Source organism: Rhopalosiphum maidis, chromosome 4 (genome assembly GCF_003676215.2).
Source record: "Rhopalosiphum maidis isolate BTI-1 chromosome 4, ASM367621v3, whole genome shotgun sequence".
In the NCBI taxonomy this organism is placed as follows: domain Eukaryota; kingdom Metazoa; phylum Arthropoda; class Insecta; order Hemiptera; family Aphididae; genus Rhopalosiphum; species Rhopalosiphum maidis.
The window spans coordinates 34,542,895-34,564,549 of record NC_040880.1 but is presented as its reverse complement, the minus strand read 5'-3'; the positions used below and the strand labels follow the sequence as shown (position 1 = coordinate 34,564,549).

The following is a 21,655-nucleotide window of genomic DNA, read 5'->3' as shown; positions in this document are numbered from 1 at the left end:
GCTGAAACATGACTTTTTTTATACGTCCGATTATGGTTTATTGAAATTTCAAATGTTATTTATCGTATTGTAATAATATAATAATATGTTCATGTATATTTTGTTCCCCGTACACAAATCGATAAATACCTTTACTAGGATATTGCCGATTTTGTCAGGATACATATATTGACAGTACCAATACCGTACATTATTAATTTATGTACTCATAAGACACATGTTGTTCCGTCATTCACATCGATCATAACATCAACATTCACTTTAAAATATTTTAAAACTAATTATATTACGATGTACAATATTACAATATTACGTACAACTTATTTTTACTACACAACAATTGATCGCAGATATTTCTTCGCAATAAAAATTGACAGCAAAAATATTTATTGTCACTCACAACAGTATAGACTGTAACTGTATAGTACATTATTAAAACTAAGTTAAATCATAATATGAAATATATATATAATTAATGAATAAATAAATAATGATAAACGGGGTAGTCGTTTCTTAGGTTCTGCTGTACGTATAGTAGGTGCATTTATTGGAGATATGTTAAATTTGACTTTAATAATAATCAATGTAAACGAAAAACGGTTCTGAGCAAAGACGATCTGTTTCACTATATTTATAAGTGATATTTCATTGCTATTATATAATGATTTTTTTTTCTATTACGAATATGATAGGTTGAACAAATTTTTGCCAAAAACATATCGCATATACTCGTAATACATAAAAATTATTTTAATATATAATTATTATTATTTCATATAATTTTAAAATAACCGTTATTAACTTACGAGTATAATTTGTACCCAAATGAATATCAATAGGAATTTTTTCATTTGATTTCCCCAAAGTACCAACTAGATCTAATTTGCTACCTCAAAAACCACCTCGATAGTGAAGATTTAATAATATGTCTACAACTATGCATACACACACACGCACATATAATTGTAAAAATGTATAATGTTTGTGACTGCTTAATTATACATTTTATACAATCTATATTGTTGATTATTTTAAAATACCGTTTATATTTTATATAGATGGGTATCTATATCACTAATGATTAATATTATATCATTTATAATTTATTTACAGAAATGGATTCAGACCGGTATCTGACCCTGCTATATCCAGACCAATATTCCTTCCGCCTCATTTCGGATCATTACCATCGCCGTTATTCAGTGGTCTCAAAGGTAAGAATCAAATAAAATGTATCTAATGTAAACATAGATATATCATAGTAAATACTTATGTTTTTATTATTTACGTTATTTGTACTTGTAATGTGTATAGTGTTACTGAATAACAGTAAAGTTGCATGGAAGCATTGAAAAATAAAATCATCCAATAACCCATAATTTAACAATTTATTTGATCATAAACAAAGAACAAATTTTCTTTCGGCAAATCATGAAATAGCTTAGGTTAGATTAGAAAATTTACCCACTACAATGGTGCATATTTTTGGCAATCATGATGCACAAAATATCATTCAAAAAATTTGTTACAAAATCAATAAGTATAATAATTTTCATTTTAACCATATAATTAAAACATTAAAAAAAAAAAAAAATAGGTATCTTAAATTATTTTAATTTTTTATTTACTGATCCTTCGTATAAACTGGTGCTTGTATTAAAATTGAATATAATTCAAATATTAATTATTAATATTATCTATAATTATACTAAACAAACCTAGTACCAGTCTATTAAACTGATAATAATTAATTCATAAAATATGTTTAATGTTTATCGAATAAAAAAATACAGTATAATTTTTACTAGATTGAATCGTGTAGTCACAATTGTATGATATAATGGATCATTAAACTATACCTACAATTTGAAATATATTACTTATTTAATAGGACGTCAGTTGTTATATTGAACTTTGTCAAAATGAAATTACAAACCACACTTAGTCATCGAAGAATATTTTACTAAAATAATGAAGACAAATTAAGGACCACGTTTAAATATACAGCTATATATTTTACGTAATATGTACTAAATTCATAACTTGAGAATTATTCTGAAACTATAATTACCAGTCTTGTTTCTGTATACATTTTGAAGGCGATTTATCTAATATACTATCATAAATTATGTTTATTATAGGTTAAGTATTTATAGGTACTTAAATACACTGTGTACTATATAAATTATAGATTTATATGATACTTCAAGATAGGTAGAATAATATTACGAAATTCAATATTAAAAAGGTCTGGGTATAAAATAGGTTTATATATATATATATATATATATAAAATAGAATTATATAAATGTATTTGCATAACTGAATATTATATCATGTATTATATAGTGTAAAAGGAAACAATAGGACAAAGATAATGCAATACATTAGGGATTGTAAATGAAATAAAAAAAAAACACAATTTAAAAAAAATTTGCGTATAAATTATAAATTCTACCTATTGATTTAATCTTAAAATTTCAACTTATAAACTCTAAAGCATAAATTAATTCATCAAAGAATGTTATAAAAGAAAAATTATTAATTTAATATAAATATTTCTTTACGAATAACGATGGTTTATTCGATTTATAAGTTCATGTCATATGTGGTTTTTATCAATTAATAATATCGCAATGTCAAATATTAAAAACAAATTAACAAAACGTTCTTATGGTTTTCATTTATGTATTAAAACTATACTTAATCAATACTTATTTATCTTTCTTCTTATAAACTTATGTAATTTACTATAGTTGTGTAATAATTAATAAGTAAGATACGCTAAACTATAATATGTTATTCAAAGAACTTGGTCGTATAAACAATAAATAAATAAAAATATGTTTTTAGTTTGAAAAATAAACTCCATAACAAATATACAAATCTGTTTTGAAATTAAAATTGGATTAGACCAAACAAAATAACTGCCAAAACAAAATACATACTTACTTGCAAGTATAAATAGGTACATGTATCTTGTTTCATGAAAATTCGTGCATACGATATGCTATAAGCCGGTTCTAGAATCCCATTGATGTTTATATGAAATGACAGTCGTTCGTTGCAGATTCGACCGTATTGCACCAGCATACTATAATATAATAATATACGAGTATATAATATTATTATAATGTTACACCGTCTATACGTGGAAATATAATTTTTAATATAATAATTCAAATTATATAATATATATATATATAAATATGTCATTATATTAAACCGATTACAACAAATAGCTATCTCCTCCAAGCTCAATATTTGTGTACGGGTTGGAGGTAGAGAGTTACATTTAAAATATGACAAAATTAAAATCTAAGAAACTTACAATAAAATAAACATAATTAAACTAAATATTAACAAGCAAATTAATATTAAGTGAACAATGATTTATAATGAATATTATTCAATCTACGTATTGTATCGTTTAACTTATTAATTAATAGTGAAGCAAATAGCCAGATTAGACATTTTTTTTTTTATTGTTGGTAATTTTAAGATTTCTAGTCATAGAAAATATATATTTTTTTAAACCTAGACGCTCTACACATTTTTGATTAAGTGATTATTTTATATAATCGATTTATAGACATCATATTATGCCCTATTTTATCGAAGTATTTACACACAGCAGTGATAATAATTGAACAATTTTTTTTTTGATTTTGTCGTAGTTTTATAAGAATGCACACCTAAGTGTTCACACATTACATATTATCGTAATATGTGTGTAACGACTTTCACATGATTGTACCTATATTATATTTCATGATTGCAGTACGAGTGACATATATATATATATATAGCAAGGTAAGTATAAGTCACCATGAGGCGGTATATATCCACGGTAGAATATTTACACATACATAAACACGCGCGCATATATGCGTTTGTCATTATAATTGGCTTAGAGAGCGTCGGCGGTTTCATATACACCACTGCCGCGGCGTACACTTACCATTACCCCCGCGGTATATCTCGAGTCCACCGATGGTATGTAAGCGGATGAGGTGAGGGGTTTATCGCGTTATATAGTTATTGTGGCGGAGGAGCGGGTGCAGATCGCGGGCGGTCGGTCGTGAGTATAATATATATATATATACATATACAGGGCGCAGGCACCTGGGGCTCTCCGCCCGAACCCCCGAGGCCCACACACACACACACTACTGTGCCCACCCCCACAACACACCCCCGCGATTCTGGCAGTCCCGTTTCCATAATGGAATAACTTTGGGAGATTTATCGTGCGGGGCGGCGGCTTTCGGCGCCAAGTTTACGACGGGTATATAATAATAATAATAATAATAATACTGTATACACGCGCCCTACACCTATATACGGTGTATACATATATACACACACGTACGCCTTATTTATGTGTCGGCGACGCGGGGTAGCAATACATATGTGTGTGTGTGTGTGTGCGGGTGCAGTATGGGTATATTATATAATAATATATATATATGGTCGAGGGGTGCGCCGTGCGAGTATATGGTGGAGAGAGTGCGAGAGACAGAGACGACGACGGACGACAATAAGGACGAGGAAGAAGTCGATGTGCGTGCGCGGGCGCGTTATGATAATCAAACGGATCCCTTAATAAATAACGACGAAACGAGCGCGCGGGGTAGGTGTATGCCGCCGCCACCGCCGTTGCGTAGTCGTTATTAATGGATCGAGTGCGGCGGCGGCAGAGAAAGGGATGCAAATATTATATATACACTGCATCAGCAGATATTATTATTATTATTATATAATACTGCGGGCCAGAAGAAGCAGTGGCGGGTGCGTCTTTCGCAGGGACCGCAAAACGGCGGCGATGTGTACCTATACATATTATTATTATACATAATATATTATATATATATACGTGGGCGACTAAATCAATTTGCACCGACGCCTTTTCGCGCGCCGCAATAATCATAATTGTTATTACGACTATACTATTATAACACGCGGGTGCGCGTTTATATATTTGTATATAGCTGTTGCAGGGTTGGTTCCGCCCGCGATCGACCGAATTTTTTCTCAGTCATTAATATTCGCCAGTCTGAAAACGGATGCGTCGAGGACATTCAGCTCTACGGCGGCGGTGGACCGTCCGCTGATGTACGAGAAGGGGTGGTGGGTGAGGGAGAAGTAAAGGATTTTAGCGGTCCGATTTTTTCATAAACATCCCGGTCCTCCTCCTAACGAGATTATACCGACGCCGTGATAACGAAAAACGTCAACTGTGTCGCTTAGGTATAATTACTTATATCATTATATCATCGCATTCCCAGCGCAATTATAATAATATATAAACTCTGCAGCTGCGAAAGCGACGTATCTGTATACCCATCATTTATTTATTTAAATTTCGTATAGGAATTGGAGTTTTTAGCGCCTCCGCGAGTGATTAAAAGAGTAGTTTTTGTTTCTCGTTACAATGTATCTTTATTGATTCATTTAGAGAGTTATATTATTTGATATTTCCAATAATACTTCAATACGATTCTATACACCATTCTGTATTTTGTCATAGACCCATAAGGCTAGAATGGCAAACTTTGAACCAAAACAAATCATTTAATTTTCTTTTCGATTGGGGCTTTGTGGAAAAACGTCTGCTAAATTCGGCCCTGACAACACAATATAATGTTCACATCGAAGTCGTCGACGAATGAATATCATGTTCGTGTTAATGAAAAATAGATACAAAAAAAAAATTATGTATCAAAACTTAGTAAATGAGTAACACTTTGAGTCAGATATCTGTCATCTGATACATAATAATATTATGTATATACATTATACACATATCGAATAAAGTAATTTTATGATTTCTTAATGCTTTGTATACAAAAGTTAGATAAATAGATATTTCTTTTCGATATTTTTCAATTGTCAGGAAAGAATCAATTTATTTATTCGAAAGGATATTATATACTGACGCTGCAAAGATAAATAAAAAACAACTTAACTGACACTCTTGCAAAAAAAAAAAAATATATAAGACCCACACAATTTGTTTTACATAAAACTGAAGCGAATGACTGATTCAAAAACAGTACCTATTTGATAAAATAGCCATGTCAACACCGTTAGAGTGTAATGTAACATGGTTAGTAAACCGTAAACAAGCGAAAATTGCTTAATTAACTAAATATCTTCTTACAGTACCCGAGTTACGACCAACACTATTTTATTATAATGTTGCCAAGGAAACAAAGAATTATTTTTCACGTCGCCATAATAAAATTACAAAATGTTTTATTCATAATGAACGCAGTCGTTTCTTTACATTTACTTTCGACGTTTCATAAAAGGTTTAAAATGGTTTCTTCATTATTCAATTTAGAATAATAAAAAAATTAAAGTTAATTAAAAAAAAATGTCATAATTAAAACTGAAACACCTAATAAAATCAATTTATAATACCAAACACTGGCTGTCACTCGTAGGTTTTTAATAATATAATTGTGTTTACTGTTATAATATTAAGATGTAGACGGCAAAAATAAACTAAAGTATCAAGTCTTAACTGACACATTTTTGGATTAATTTACCATAGTAATATTAGCAAATTATATCGTTTTAGTAAAGTTAATTAAAAAATTTATTACTTATCATTATTTTAGAGTCAAATTTCCAAATCTTCGTTCGCCAACTAAATTTGTTTTGTATTTACATTTTTTAACTTTAATAAATGATAACAATTAAAATATTAACCATTAATACAACTAATACCAGTATTATTCGAAATAAATATCTACATTTTAAATGTTTATGTATTTTTTCCCGATTTGACTCGAATGGATGTATAGGTATAATTATTTGAATTGTTGGTTTTCTTTTGCAGTAGAATTCATCAGGGATACTTGTTAAATTTTGAATGTCGAAATATTGATAAGAATCTCTAAAATTATACCGTATTATATACAATTATTAATTATATACATTATATTTATTAAATATAACAATTTTCTTTGTCTATCTATAAGAAAATACATGCACAAAATAATCTCCTGGTTGTAGTTAGTTTATCTTTAAAAATAATTACTTATCAATGGTGTCTGATATCAATATTGAAGACAATCAGATGGTCATCTGAAATTTAAATTGTATCGGTTTTATTTATGTTAGAAATATATATTCAATAATAATGATACATTTTTTTATTCAAATTAAGCTTATTTTGCCAACAAATAAATCGTTTGAGAAACCTGAATTGTCAAAAAAAAAAACAAAAAAAAAATGGAATCACGTTTTATTTCAGTATTGAATTCTTCATAATATATAAATATACTTGTACACCTTTAAAAAGTTCTTAATGGTGATACAAATTTCAGGTATCAAGAATAACCCTAAAATTATTAATTAGTCTAAGGACATGTTGTTTACATTTTTCTAAAAATTTGAATTTCAGATTCCTCAAAAAACTGATTTAATACACTATTGTGATTTGTATAGATTATTAATTATCATTATAGAATTGATAAAAAATAAAAATATTATACCGCATCTATATAATTATAAAAATTGTGTACCAAAAAACTAGTTACACTCTGTGCTTTTTGTATTTCACTCTTCCAAGGGTACTTTTAAAAAAAACACTACATACAATAACTATTACTGCACCACAATAAATACAAGTTTAATTCATCCACAGGGTTCGGATGCAGCTGTTGCACAATGAAACCGTTCGGGTCGATGGCCGACGGAGGTGGCGGCAGCGGCGCTGAGCATCGTTCGTCTAGCGTGGCCGAGCTGCGGCGTAAGGCTCAGGAACACTCAGCCGCTCTGTTCCACAGCCTGCAGCATGTGGCCAACATGCAGCACCACGCGGCCGCGGCCGCCGCGCTTCAGTTGCCCGTTGGTCTCGGACTCCAGTTGCCGTCGCTCACGTCCACATTGCACGCGCTAGCCGCCAACCGGAAACCGGAACCGCAAATGCCGCACCCGCAGCCGCTGTCGCTGACCACGACCAGCACTACCACCACCGCAGCCACGACGGAACAGGCCACTTCAGTATCACCACAACATCCACCGACGTCGTCCGACAACTGAATCGCGCGAGACCGGTCCAAGTCCAAAACCTAAATTATTGGAGTGATCTTCACATTCCCCCGCCAACGCCACGTCACCAACGACCGGTGGGGTTCGACACAGCGCGTACCTTTGCCATAATATTATATTATTATAATAATAGCATTACTACTACACTATCGTAAGTTGTCAGTGTATGAAATTATTTAATACGAGTGCATATTGTACCGGACGTGTATGTGTGGAGGATTCGTTACGATTTCAAATTGGCGACTGCGGTCAATAATAATTCTCCAGAAACACCCAAAAATATAACATTGTATATAATATACATGTTATGCGCATGAAACCCACTGCCGACAGGCTTGCAGATTTGCATCGTTTGTACAGTAAAATGACATCGATTAAAATAATATTATATTATTAATCGATACGTTAACTTATATGTCGATTTTTGTTTGTTTTTTTTTTTTTGTTCTCGTTCATCCTTTTTTTTTAAATTATTCGTTTGATAAATGTATCTCTCTCAATCTATCTATTATATTAAAAAATATTATTATATACAGTCTTCATTTTCTTATTATATACGTCTTTCTAGTATTATAGTTACGTATTATTATTATTATTATTATTATTATATATACACACACGTGATGTTAATTTACGGATAACATATTTATACTAAGTGTAGGAAAACTATTATTATTACGTGAGTCGTGATTTATGTTAAGTAAAAAATATTATCATGAAAAAAAAATTAGAAAATGGCGTCAGCGATAGCAAATATGTTTTTTGTTTTTTAATGTTTTCGTTTAATTCTTAGGTGTATAGAGAAATTAACTTAATTCGTAATTAGGTATATTTTACGTGTTACGTAATTGAAAAAAAACGACACAGCAATATAGTAAGCATATTCAATTAAGCAATATAATATGATATATTTCCAATCATTTATTGTAATTTTTCATGACGTTACAGTATACCTTAATATATTATTATACATCGCTATACCTATAGTAGTTGTTCAAATTGTTACCTTCTATACGTTTGGTTGCATATATTGTTTTAATTAGACATTTTCAATGTATGTATTATAAGTGTGAAGTATTATTATATTATTCTATGTATTATTATATCGTTTTAATTATTATTATTTTTTTAAATACACCTCCTTATAAACATAATACATATAACTGAATTAAATGATATAACATAATATCATATATGACACTCACATAATATCGATTTGCGGTACAAAAACAATCTGCGACATTACTACATCAAAAATATTAATAATATAAAGCGTATTTATACCATGTAATAAGATACATAATTTTTTAAAACGTTATTCGTGAGAACTATAGACTAGACGCATTATAGACGATCACGATTAACTCTAAACATACAATAGGTAAGTATTACTTTTATAATGTATTTTAGCTATTGTATTATCTAAATACTTATATTATGAATTCATTAAACTATAAATATTAATTATATTCAGCGTATTATTTGTTATGTAGTATGTGATTATATCATAATAGGTACATACTTTAAGATAATTTTTCTTTTATTAATGAAAAAATTATTATTTAAATTTTTTATCAGTAGACTTCTGTCTACTAGTAATTTATGCCTGATCTTATCAATAATTAGTACATTTAGTTCTAAGATAAAAGTTGGTCGTAAACGATTATTTAATAATCATTATTCAATAGGTAATCACCTTGGTAATCATAATCACTATTTATTTTGTAAAAATTAAATAATATAATACAAATAACTATTAAGAAAATTACTTAAAAATATGGTTTTTTGGGTAGAAGGTGAGCTAACTTGCTTACTGGAGCTCGATCACTATATAAATACTTCCATATTACATTATGTGTCTTAACTCTTAAGACACTTTTATGAAAATTATGTGGAGTAGAACTAATATAATTAAACACAACAAGCATAAAGTACATTCTTTAAAAAATATTAATTATAATACGATAAGAGATCATAATTTACCAGTAGGCTGTATATAATATAAAATATAAAACTTTATTAGCAAACCTTATTGCTGAAGCTATAAAATTATAAAATATTTACAAATATAAAAAGCTGCGTAAGTATTTAATATGCATCTTGTATAGGTGATCTGTGGTAATACCTATATATGTATATACACATAAAATTCCTCACAACTGCATACTCAAAACGTAAAATGTAACTTAATAAAATTACACGAATTTATTCGAAAAAAAAAACAAACAACACCGTTAATATTACAACGTTACATTTCAAATGTCTGCTTAAATATTATTTATATAATGTATAATGTGTATAATATATTTATTGTTGACGCCTGTTGCTTTTTATAATTGTTATTATACTACAGTTTGGAAAAATAAATGATTTCACTATATTGTGCGTCACTGTATCCGCCAACGCAATAATTAATAATATTGGCTATAAATTATAATAATATAACCATGTATCGGTGTATAAGTAGGTATATTATTTCGAATTTTAGAAGTACAATAATCGATTACAAATTAGACGTACAAATCTATAGAAAATTCCGGTACATTTGTCATTTATTTTATTATACATATTTTTTAACCTAAGATTTTTAATATTATTCTCATCGTTCGTCAATAACAATTAGACTTTTTTTAACATGCTGCCATATCCATAACCAAGAAAATAATACCCAAAACAATTTTTTTCTTAAGGCTGAGGAGGGAAAAAGTTTAAGAGTAAGTACTCGATATTTTTTCTTATCTAGATACATGGAGAACTAATAAGTATGTGCACGAGAGTTGCTCATATCGCGGACTAATTTTTTTCTCCAAGTATAATGGTATCTATACAGCTATAGGTATATTTATATATATATAATATTACAAGCACTAGGCGATCTTATATCTTGAATAGTTGAATTACGACTTATATAATATATTAAGTAGGTAATAAACTATATCTTTAAAAATTCAATAAATAATACTATTGAAACGGATTGTGCCATCAAATATTCTGACCTCACCCCTAGTAACAAGGTCTGCGCACGTTTATATAATATCATGCAAATAACCGCGAATCTATCCATAATAATATTATAGTCAATTGAAGTTTTTAACGAGACTTAACAGTCAATAACACGGATACACCAACCTACATCATATGCGTGGAAAATAATAATAAATTATGTCGAGTATATTGTCGACGCATCTGTAAGTAACTTTGCACTTTGCTGCAATAAAACGTAGGGGACGCTCGCACGGCGCCGGTACGTATCACATGACGAGTATTGTATAATAATATAGCAAACGCTAAAACGTTTCAAGATGAAATTACTTCCCAAAATTGCACGATTCATTGTCAAACTATAATATTATATACATGAATGTGCGTGTGTGCTATATTGTCGTTACAATATGGATTTAGTGCCGGATATAGGCTCTTAATGTCTTTATGGACTACGGTCGATTATATATACAATATAGCAGCTGTAGGGATCACGGGTACGACAATAATAAAACGTGTAATTCTCATCGTTTTTTTCCTCCCTACCACCGGAACGTCCCCACAATTTACGACGATTCCCGGAATAAAACACACCGATATATGAATAATATACGCGCAATCCCCTCAGATTCCGCCACCGCGCACACAATCGAATTAACCAAGTAAGAAGCGTGTCACAAACAAAATTTTTGATAAAAAAAAAGGAGTTTACGTGCGTTTGCGCTATGGATTTACGCGCTGAAAAAAACAATTTAACGCTAATTTATGCTATACGTGTATGGTTAGATGGATACAAGAAAAAAATACTCCTCGCTAACATTTAAAAAAAATTGCAAAAATTTTATACAGTCGTTTAAAATTTAAATTGAGAAAAAAAATTCTAGGGGGCACCCGGGTTTGAACCGGGGACCTCTCGATCTGCAGTCGAATGCTCTACCACTGAGCTATACCCCCACGATGATACTCATATGAATAAGCAACTTTGATATACAAACGTTTTTATTTTAATTATTGTTAGTATGTCATAAATTGATACGTTTTACCTATCACATCATTGTTTATCAAACACAGAATTCATAATATTTATTAAAATATATAAAGCAACAATAAGTAAAATAGCACGTGTCTTATTGATAAGATCTCATCGATAATTATGACATTTATTACAGGCTGTTGGTAGTTTTTCATATTATAATAATTACACAACCGATGAGTAAGTGCTATAAGTATCCATTTTCGTATAAGTTATTGTACCTTTTTCATTGCCGCAAAAAAAGTAACTAACAGAAAAAACAATAATTATATTATTTATAGATATAAATTATAGCAATACCTATGTTTATTTTTAGTTTTGTTTTTACCTATTCTTTATACAATCTATAAATGTGTTTTTAATAAGCTATGAGCTGCTAATTGTATCATTTTAGGTATGAATTATTTTACAAATATGAAGAAAAGTAACTGCTCAATACTTAAACTATATGCTATTATAAATTTAATTTTTGATTCTGAGCGGAGTGATGAATGTATTGATTTAATAATAATGCAAGGTTTTTTATATTTTTTTTAAAATTATTTTTGTGCTTCATTACTTTCTAAACCTTTTGAATACTTCGATTTTTTTATTCATACAATATATATTGGTTTATTATAGAAATATAATGATTTTCTAAATATTTAGGCTCTTTTTTGGCTATTTATAGATATTTTAAATGAGGTTTAATTAAAATTTTTTTATGATTTGTATGTATATTCAATCAAATTTTTGTTTTTGCTTATTAGAGCTTAAAACTTTGATACAAGGTTCCTTATAAGTTTTTCAAACATTAATTAAAAATTATAAGTACATAGTACCATAATAGTACCAGCAATATTTTTTTATAAGCGTTTAAAATTCAAATTTTTATAATATAATATTCATTAAAATCGAGAAAAATTATAATTTTAATTTAAATTTATAGCATGTTTAATATTCATAGTTAATTTTAAAAATTCAAAAATTAAATACAAGGTTCCACTATCATAGGTTTTGAAGCTTACATTTTAACGAAAAATGATTTGTTTTTTTTTTTTACTTACTTTAAAAAGTATAAACTATAGAAGAAACTATGATATTACATTCCTACTTTATTTATAATATTCTATACTCAATGAAATTTTAGGTTACTTACTAAAATTTATAATTTTTGAAATTTTGAAATTTTTTGAAAAAAAGGCCAGGCAAAAATCTTAATTATCTTATATAAGTTTTCATTATAATCAAAAGCTGTTTACAAATATTAATATATAATAAATATAGGCTACATTTTTTTATAAACATTTGAAGTTCAAATTTTAAATTTGGTCAAAATTTGAAAATAATGATTAACGACTCAAGTTTTTTTTCAAAAATATTATTAGTAGGGACAAAACTTATACGTATATTATTGTATTTTAAATAAATACAATGCATTTTTAATATATTTTGATCAATTTTAAGCTATAACTTATTTATATTAAATTATCTTATTCACGCCATTCTACAGCGGTAAATCGGAATTGACTCAAAAGTAATAAACAAAATTATAAAAAATAAACCATTGTAATAATAATTAAATATAATATATTAATAATATAAATTGTTTAACGTATTGTTTTTGACCAAAAGTAATTATGCCATATATATTTCTAATAATTAAAAAGTTACTATACTAGCAATATTTTCTTCTTATTTATTATGTTAAAGTAAATGTAAATTAAAAATATGTTAATACTTCATAAAATATATTTAATTTTATAGACCAAAATGGCTAAACTAATTTAAAATTATTAAAAATGTATATGTTAATAGATAGTTTATGCAATACATACGTAGGCGTTTTATTATAATAGCCGAATCAATATTAACCTAACCAATACACTTCGTAGTTTTGTGGGCAATAAATGTACACCTACTGAAAACAAGTTAGGTAACAAAATAAAGAATTTAAGAATAATATTTTTATACTATATGTTTGTATTGTTACAGAATACATATAGTTGCATAATTTAAATTTTGTTATACTACAAAAAAAAAATTACGATTAATTTTTAATATTTTTTTCTCCCAGTATAAGTATCATAATCTTAAGTGAATAAATATATAGTTAATATATCGTAAATATCATCTGTACCAACACCAAATTAGAAAACCTGACTTACTTTAATACTGATGCATTTTACACGGGCAATGAAGTACACAGTATTACCAAGGTAACACATAAAACAAGATCAATTGTATTTTGTATCTATTCGTAAACTTCTAAGGAATAAATGTATGCAAGATTTATTATTATTTTTTTTTTTTTTTAATTTTTGATATTATAAACGAAATCAATTAAAAAATATAATAATAATAATAAATTAATACCTACTTCAAAATATTATACGTACACTAATATAAAAATAAAAATTTGCAAATTTTTTTATAAGCTCAATTGAACGTTGTCAATAAATTGAGTTTACTTATCCAAATTTTTCCTATAAACACTTTCATGCAAAGCTTATCTAAAAATCTCCCATTACTCACTGTCGGCCTAATCCCTGCCTTAACACTACGAAAAGTACTGTATGATTTTTCTTCTGTACAAGTTGTTGGTAAATTATACCTGATGGCAGAAGATGTAAATTAGTATAATGATAGATACCTAATTATACAATGTATGATTTAAGTAAACCATGTACATTCTTTTAATAATTGTCTGTATAGATTAAGTCTTGTGTTAATTTTTTGACTTTAATTTCCAATAATCATACATAATTGAACCAATCAGTTTTATTTTTAAATCTTAAAATGATTTTCAATATCTAGAAATATTAGCACCCAAGACCTATGAGTCATATAATTTTTAAAATTACCAAAAATTATTTTCATTAATACTTACAAGGTTGATACAATCATAATATGTTATGTTAATAAATTTTAATATCACTGCAAATTACTAAACGAATCTATTTAGTCTCAACATGAACAAACTACAAATATAATTTTTAAGCAGCCAAAAATAAAACAGTCATCAATCTTAATTTTATACGTATACTAATAAGCGCCTGCACTGAAAGATATACTAAACAAAACTTAATAAAAACTTTAAAATAGGTATTTGAATTAAAGTAGTAGTGGTAGTAAGGATAGAAAAAGTCACAACATTTATTTTATTCCCGTAGCCAGTCCTGCAACAACGTGATGAAAATAATAATAATAATATATTAAAATATGTATAGTATAAATATTTATTATATACGTATATAACAAGTATGTACATAATTATATAAACATATACATAGTACACGCGTAGATTTATACCTTCACACATCGTAGATAATATTGAACTACTATATATAATATTTCTACGCACCTGTCTGCTGCTATACACCAGCTAATTATGACCTACCTTTGTATATTAGTACATTATCATTATTATTATATTAAAGCATCGAATACGCAATAATAATATTAATTTGGGACTCGTGCACAGTGCATATATAATTATTATTATATAGTTATATTATATATAAACATACATACACAAACATATTTGGGACAGACTTTTTCCGGGATGGTCGGGGGAGAAGTTTGTTTGAATGGGGCAAGTGGGGACGTTTTGATTAAATCCGAATACGTGTGGCTGCCGCAAATGGGATTTTCGTATTCCATCGTAGGTACGGCGCGATGGCTGGTAACGGTGTGTAGGTAAAAAAGGGGTGGAGGAGGAGGTTTCAGAGGGTTATAGGGCGAAACGTATCGTTGGTAAAGGATGGCGGCAGTGGTGGTGAGGTTCAAAAGGATTGCATAATGTTTGCGCAACGGCGCGGTGGCTAAAATGAAATCACAAACGAAATGGCGGACACGAATCGAATTTGGTCACTTTACAATATAACCTAACATCCCCACCACTTGTCCACCCCTTTGTGTAAACTGTAATGTAACTGCATAACTCGCCGTCTGTATATCTGCGGAAACAAACCCATGCGCACACATACCTATATATATACAATATGTAATTTACCATGAATGTTATATGTATGTCGTACAATATATATAATATATATACGCATACATCATCCCCCTGTGTGGTATGTTATGTTATTATACGTATGCAGTAGCAGTATACATAATTCGTGTAGATAATACCTATAGGAACGCACCGACTACATTATATGTTATAATATTTTTATTGAATATATTATAATATGAGTATAATATTAGAAAAATATATTGCGATGTCCGAAATAAATCATATGATTTAGTAATTATTGATTGCCGTATTGGCGTAACATCACTGCATCTCAATATTAGGAATCAAATTTAGCTTATAATGTATTGTATTAGCTAATAAACATTAATAGGTAAGTACCAAAATAATTAAAAATTAGTATTTAAGATGAATATTTACACTATGTAATGTATTTGATTTATTGACGACTGCTATATTTATAAATGTGTAATTATATATGATATTATGATTAATTATTTTTACAAATGTTATTGAGAATTGACTACTTTTATATTATCATTTTTCTTCAAAAAGGTACGTTAATTTAACTTTATACACAAATTCGTGTGCGTTCATCTGAACTTTAGCAGACAACTGCAGATTGTATCCCTAGACAAATTTCCAAGTATTTAAAAAGAGAGGAAAACTCAATTATACTATTATACATATTAGTATATTACTAAAAACCATTAAAATAAGTAAGTTACCGTTTTGAAAATGTTTTATTTGGATTTTACAATTTCAAGTAAGTTCGTGTTTTACTGAATCAAAATTTTGTACGCAATTTTTAAGTATTTATCTACCTCTACTTTTAAGTTATAAGTATATATTTAAAATTTGTGAATCATATCTCCCATTTAACCATACATTTTATATTTTAACTTTGGGCACTAACTATACGGTTATATGTTAGATTTTTATGAACAATTAAAAGAAGGCGTGATTTATAAAATATAGCGCATACAATTTCGACAAACTCAAAAACTTGAAAGAAATAACAAAACATACAGGTTTTACTGCGAAGTGAGTCACAATATAAACAAATATGCATTAGTAAAACCTAAAAATCACTGAATTTGCAAATATTTAATTCATGACAACAAATACTTACTAACTTATCATAAAGAAACCTTGAATTAATATTGTTTTAAGGTATTTAAACAAAGAACAACAATTTTTGTCAAATTATATTAATTAATTTATCAATATTCATTCAAGTAATATCAATCATAGAGACTTGACATTTTCCAAAATTATATTTAGGTATAAGTACCTAACATTTTCTATACACAGTATCGTATGTGAATTATAAAATGTATTCATCAAGTTCAACTTAATGACGAATTAAAACTCAAAACCTACGGCTGAAAGGCTGCAAAATAAGTAAATTCCACTGTTTTTTTTATAAATAATAGATTAAATTGATTATGATCTATATGATATACAATTATACCTGAAATTAGTAGTCGCTTGAGGACGTAGTTCCAGAAATGGTACCGGATGACAACGGCGGTGTTCATTATTCTACTATAATGGTAAGTCAGCCAACACTGACGTGAGCAGCAAGCGCCCCGCTGCGTGCATTGCTTATCCCCTTGGATTTTTCCGGTGCCAGATTTCAATTCCAGTAGCGTGTGCCGCACCATTGATGGGCAGGAGAGAGGAACGCGTTTGGCGTGACGATGCGTCCGCGTATTTAGAAGTCTTTCCGGAAAGTGTTTCGCGTGCGTCCGATTCTTCGCTGTACAGTTGAACAGTTCTAACGATTTCCGACTGTTTTCACGCAAGTTGAGAGTACGATAATACGATTTATGTCTAAGTCTACAGATAGGGCTGGCGGTATTTCAAATTTCGATGTTGGTACCTACGGTATTTGTTTATTACCGCGGTATCAACGATATAACCGATAATACGGTATTGTCGGTAATTACCGTAATACAGCGTTTTCGATTATTCTATATAACAACATTTTCAAACTCAGAAAAATTCAATAGACAATATTTTTAAAATTAATACGACGGGATCCTCTAACATAAGACGTTGTGGATGTGATGTAGACTTAATATACTAATATACAGAATGTTCACGCTAAGAAGTAAGATATATCTATTATCTACCACTAAATATTTCGATAGATAATCTATTGTAACGAGGTTTTGAGGAATGAAAGGAAATACTTAAGGAATTGGATATGTGTTTGGAACATCGAGGCGGAAACTTTGAACAATTTATTAGGTAGTAATTACTATAGCTAATAAGAAATTCAATAATTCAAAATTGATTGGTAGTTATTCTAGAGATGCCTTTATTTTATTTGTTCTATATAGGTACACGATAGTATGTGTAAAAGCCGGTTCTGAATATTATGTTCAATTTAGATTTTTAAGCTAGAATTAGGTATATATTTTATTAATGAAGATTCCAAATAACTGAGCCATATTCTTAGTACATCGAACTAGACAAAAATATAAAAATTTTTAGGAATATTTGTGGATTTTTAAATTCTGAGCAACTATGACGTATGAAACCAAAATATATAAACAACGGAGCTATATAACTTTATAATACTTATACTTTTATACTTCATAATATATAATATAATATAATAAGTATAATATAGATTTAATAAATCATAAATATTAATTGAAATATTTACTGAAAATATTTGAAAATTTGCACTTATTGTTATGAAAGTCTATGTAAACGAAATCAATAAAACAAAATATAGTTTATCACATGATTAATTATTTTTATTATTATTTTATTTTTTATTTGTTGTCGTGTTTTTAAACTTAGTTCAACTTTTTTCGTGTACACCACATGATTAATATAATCACAGCTACCTAATTTAACCACTGTGAAACGTTTGGAGAATCGTTCATCAAAATTACGTACACGCGAGTGTGTACCTATCTATAATTGAAACCCGACTTAAAATTGTACGATCATAAACCGTTATAACCTGATACCCGTCGTCGGTCACGTCAGAGTTAGATTAGATTTTATCATATTGCATAAAATTTCCACAACTATAAGTGTATACCTATTGCTTTTTTGTCTAAATGGTAAATATTATAGTAAAATATAATAATTACTAATGCATAAACAGTTTTGTATCAACTGGCTCCCAATAAGTGTGAAAAATACCATCATTATACAGTTAATTAAATTTACGAAATCGTGAATTTTTTTTAATAACTATATAGGTGAGGTCAGGGGTGTGCAGGGTATGCAGCAATGGCACCCCTTTAAACAAACAAAAATGTATTAGATAAAAGCGAGTTATCATGTATAATAAATGATACAGGTAACTTGATAGTATAGATTTTGCATTTATGCAGTACATAATACGTATACTAAAGCAGGGGTGGCCAAATTTAATAGACTTGCGATCAACCTCCGAGTTTTTCCAGGTTGTTGCGATCGACCAAAAAAAAAAAAAAGTTGTCAATAAGCAAAAAATATATATATGTGTTATATATGTTACAGGCAAAAGTCGAAATCGGGCAAACCTCAGAAATGCCCGGGCAAAACGCGATTTGCCCACAATCCTCGGGCAAAATGTCATATTTCGGCTTTTGACCGGGCAAATCTAGTTATGACCAACCTCATTTGGGCAAAACCGTATACTGACTTTTATTGTAAGGACAAAACCGTAGAGTTTTAAATACGTTCGCTAATATTATATACAAATAATTATAAAATAAATATTATTATACAAATATAATTAAATAAACTTAATTAATACATTTAAACCTCATTTGAACCAAACTGTAGCGTTTTAAATTAACTACTATTATTAAATACAAAAAAATAATAATCATAAAATATTGTACAGATATAATTGAATACACTTAAATAATAATAAAAATATTATGATATTAATTACTCGTATAAAAATGAACATATAATAACATTAGGTACTCTTATAATGTTAAAATAAATAATTAATAAAAAATATTGTACAGATATAATTGAATATAATAATAAAAAAATAATATTTTTGTTTATTTGTTTCTACACATATTAGAACCATGGCATTTAGAACTACACAAAATATTTTGTTGTTTACATTTATATCGTATCGTAGTGCACTCAGTTTCGCAAGAACAAAAAAATAAACCCTTGTCCTCCAGTTAATGAATTTTGAGTACTAGCAGTCCTCAGTGGTATTTCGATATTCAGTATATCATTGCTACTAATAAATTGTTACTTGCATTGAAATATTTGGTTTCTGGCATAAAGTGATGACAAAATTCCATTTTTGGCTCCTATTTTATAGAATCCATCATCAGTAACACTTAATATAACACCTAACACATTATTTGCATCGACTTTTCCTCTATCAACACAAGGCACTGGAATTTTCACTGTCGTTTCGACTGTTAGAGGTGAAAATTGATTTTCACTCAGTAATTTCATTTTTTTTGCTTGCGCAACTAATTCATCAGTAGCCTTTTCCCGTGATTTTTTAAAATTTTGTTATTGTTCAAATAGGTTGACTAAAATTTTTTCATTTTCATTTAAAACCTCCATTTCATTTTCATTTTCTACAAATTGTAGTAAGTCATTTTCGTAATCTACATTATTAATTATATCATTGGGTAAAAATGACATTTTTAATCCAAGACTAGCTTTTTTTCCAAACATAACTTTCATATGGAGGTTGTTTGATGACAGTATGATAAGCACTATTTCTGGCAAATTGACAAAATCTCAATCCTTCACTCCACTTTCTAGACTGATTTTCTTACATCCAAGCATAAATGATTTTTTCGATGTCCTGGTTAGCTCACTCAACACTCCCCTGACTTTGCGAATGACATTGCTTCCCATGTACAATTTTTAAATCATCCTACATTAGAAATAAATCATTTATAATATGATTCACAAATTCTTTACCGTTGTCTGATTATAGTATGCACGGAGCTCCAAATATACAAAAAATACCTATAAGATTGTATGCAACTTCGCTTGCAGTTTTTATTTTTAAAGGTCGTAAAGAAACAAACTTAGAAAAATGGTCTTGGTAAACCAAGATAAATTTAAAATCACCATCTTTATTTATTACTTTGCATATCAGATCGACCTGTGCACAAGAATTAAGAGTTTTAGATAAAATTGGTTTTATTACTAAACCTTTTTTGAGATGAGCGTGTTTTTTATTACATATTTCACATAACTGTAAATATAATAAAATTATATCCCTAGTAATATTTTTGTATTTTTGTTTTATTGAATGCTCCATTCGGTTTCGACCACCATGACCACAATCTATATGAGCCATGTGCAATATATCGAACATTTCATTGCATTTTACAAAATAAATAATGTCACCATTGGTTTTACTTGGTGGTACTATTAACTTTTTAGACTCACCGATTATGAGTACGTCAAATCTATTTAGTCTCCTGTATTCGCTCGTTGTTTTCTTTGAATTGACCTTCGCTTGTTCTACCTCTTTTATGAGTTCATCGTATCTTCTTTGACTTATTAGAGCACTGCATTCACTTTTTGTAATTTCTTTAAGTTTTAATTCAAATTTAGTTTTAAAATCAGACACACACATTTCGTTAGCCATTGCTAAAGACGTA

General features: G+C 28.6%; 1 protein-coding gene and 1 non-coding gene across 2 annotated transcripts in view; one reads left to right on the top strand and one right to left on the bottom strand.

Annotated features, from left to right (window-relative positions):
• LOC113560775 (dorsal root ganglia homeobox protein) overlaps positions 1-8,647 on the top strand; it is a 41,887-nt gene extending 33,240 nt beyond the window's left edge. The window contains exons 8-9 of the mRNA XM_026966837.1: positions 1,114-1,214; positions 7,658-8,647. Of these exons, the coding sequence (XP_026822638.1) occupies positions 1,114-1,214; positions 7,658-8,055 (499 nt within the window). The 3' untranslated portion in view covers positions 8,056-8,647. The remainder of the gene's footprint in view (positions 1-1,113; positions 1,215-7,657) is intronic.
• Positions 8,648-11,928: 3,281 nt separating this feature from the next.
• Trnac-gca lies at positions 11,929-12,000 on the bottom strand. Its single transcript has one exon. It is a non-coding gene; the product is annotated as a tRNA-Cys (tRNA).
• Positions 12,001-21,655: the final 9,655 nt, after the last annotated feature.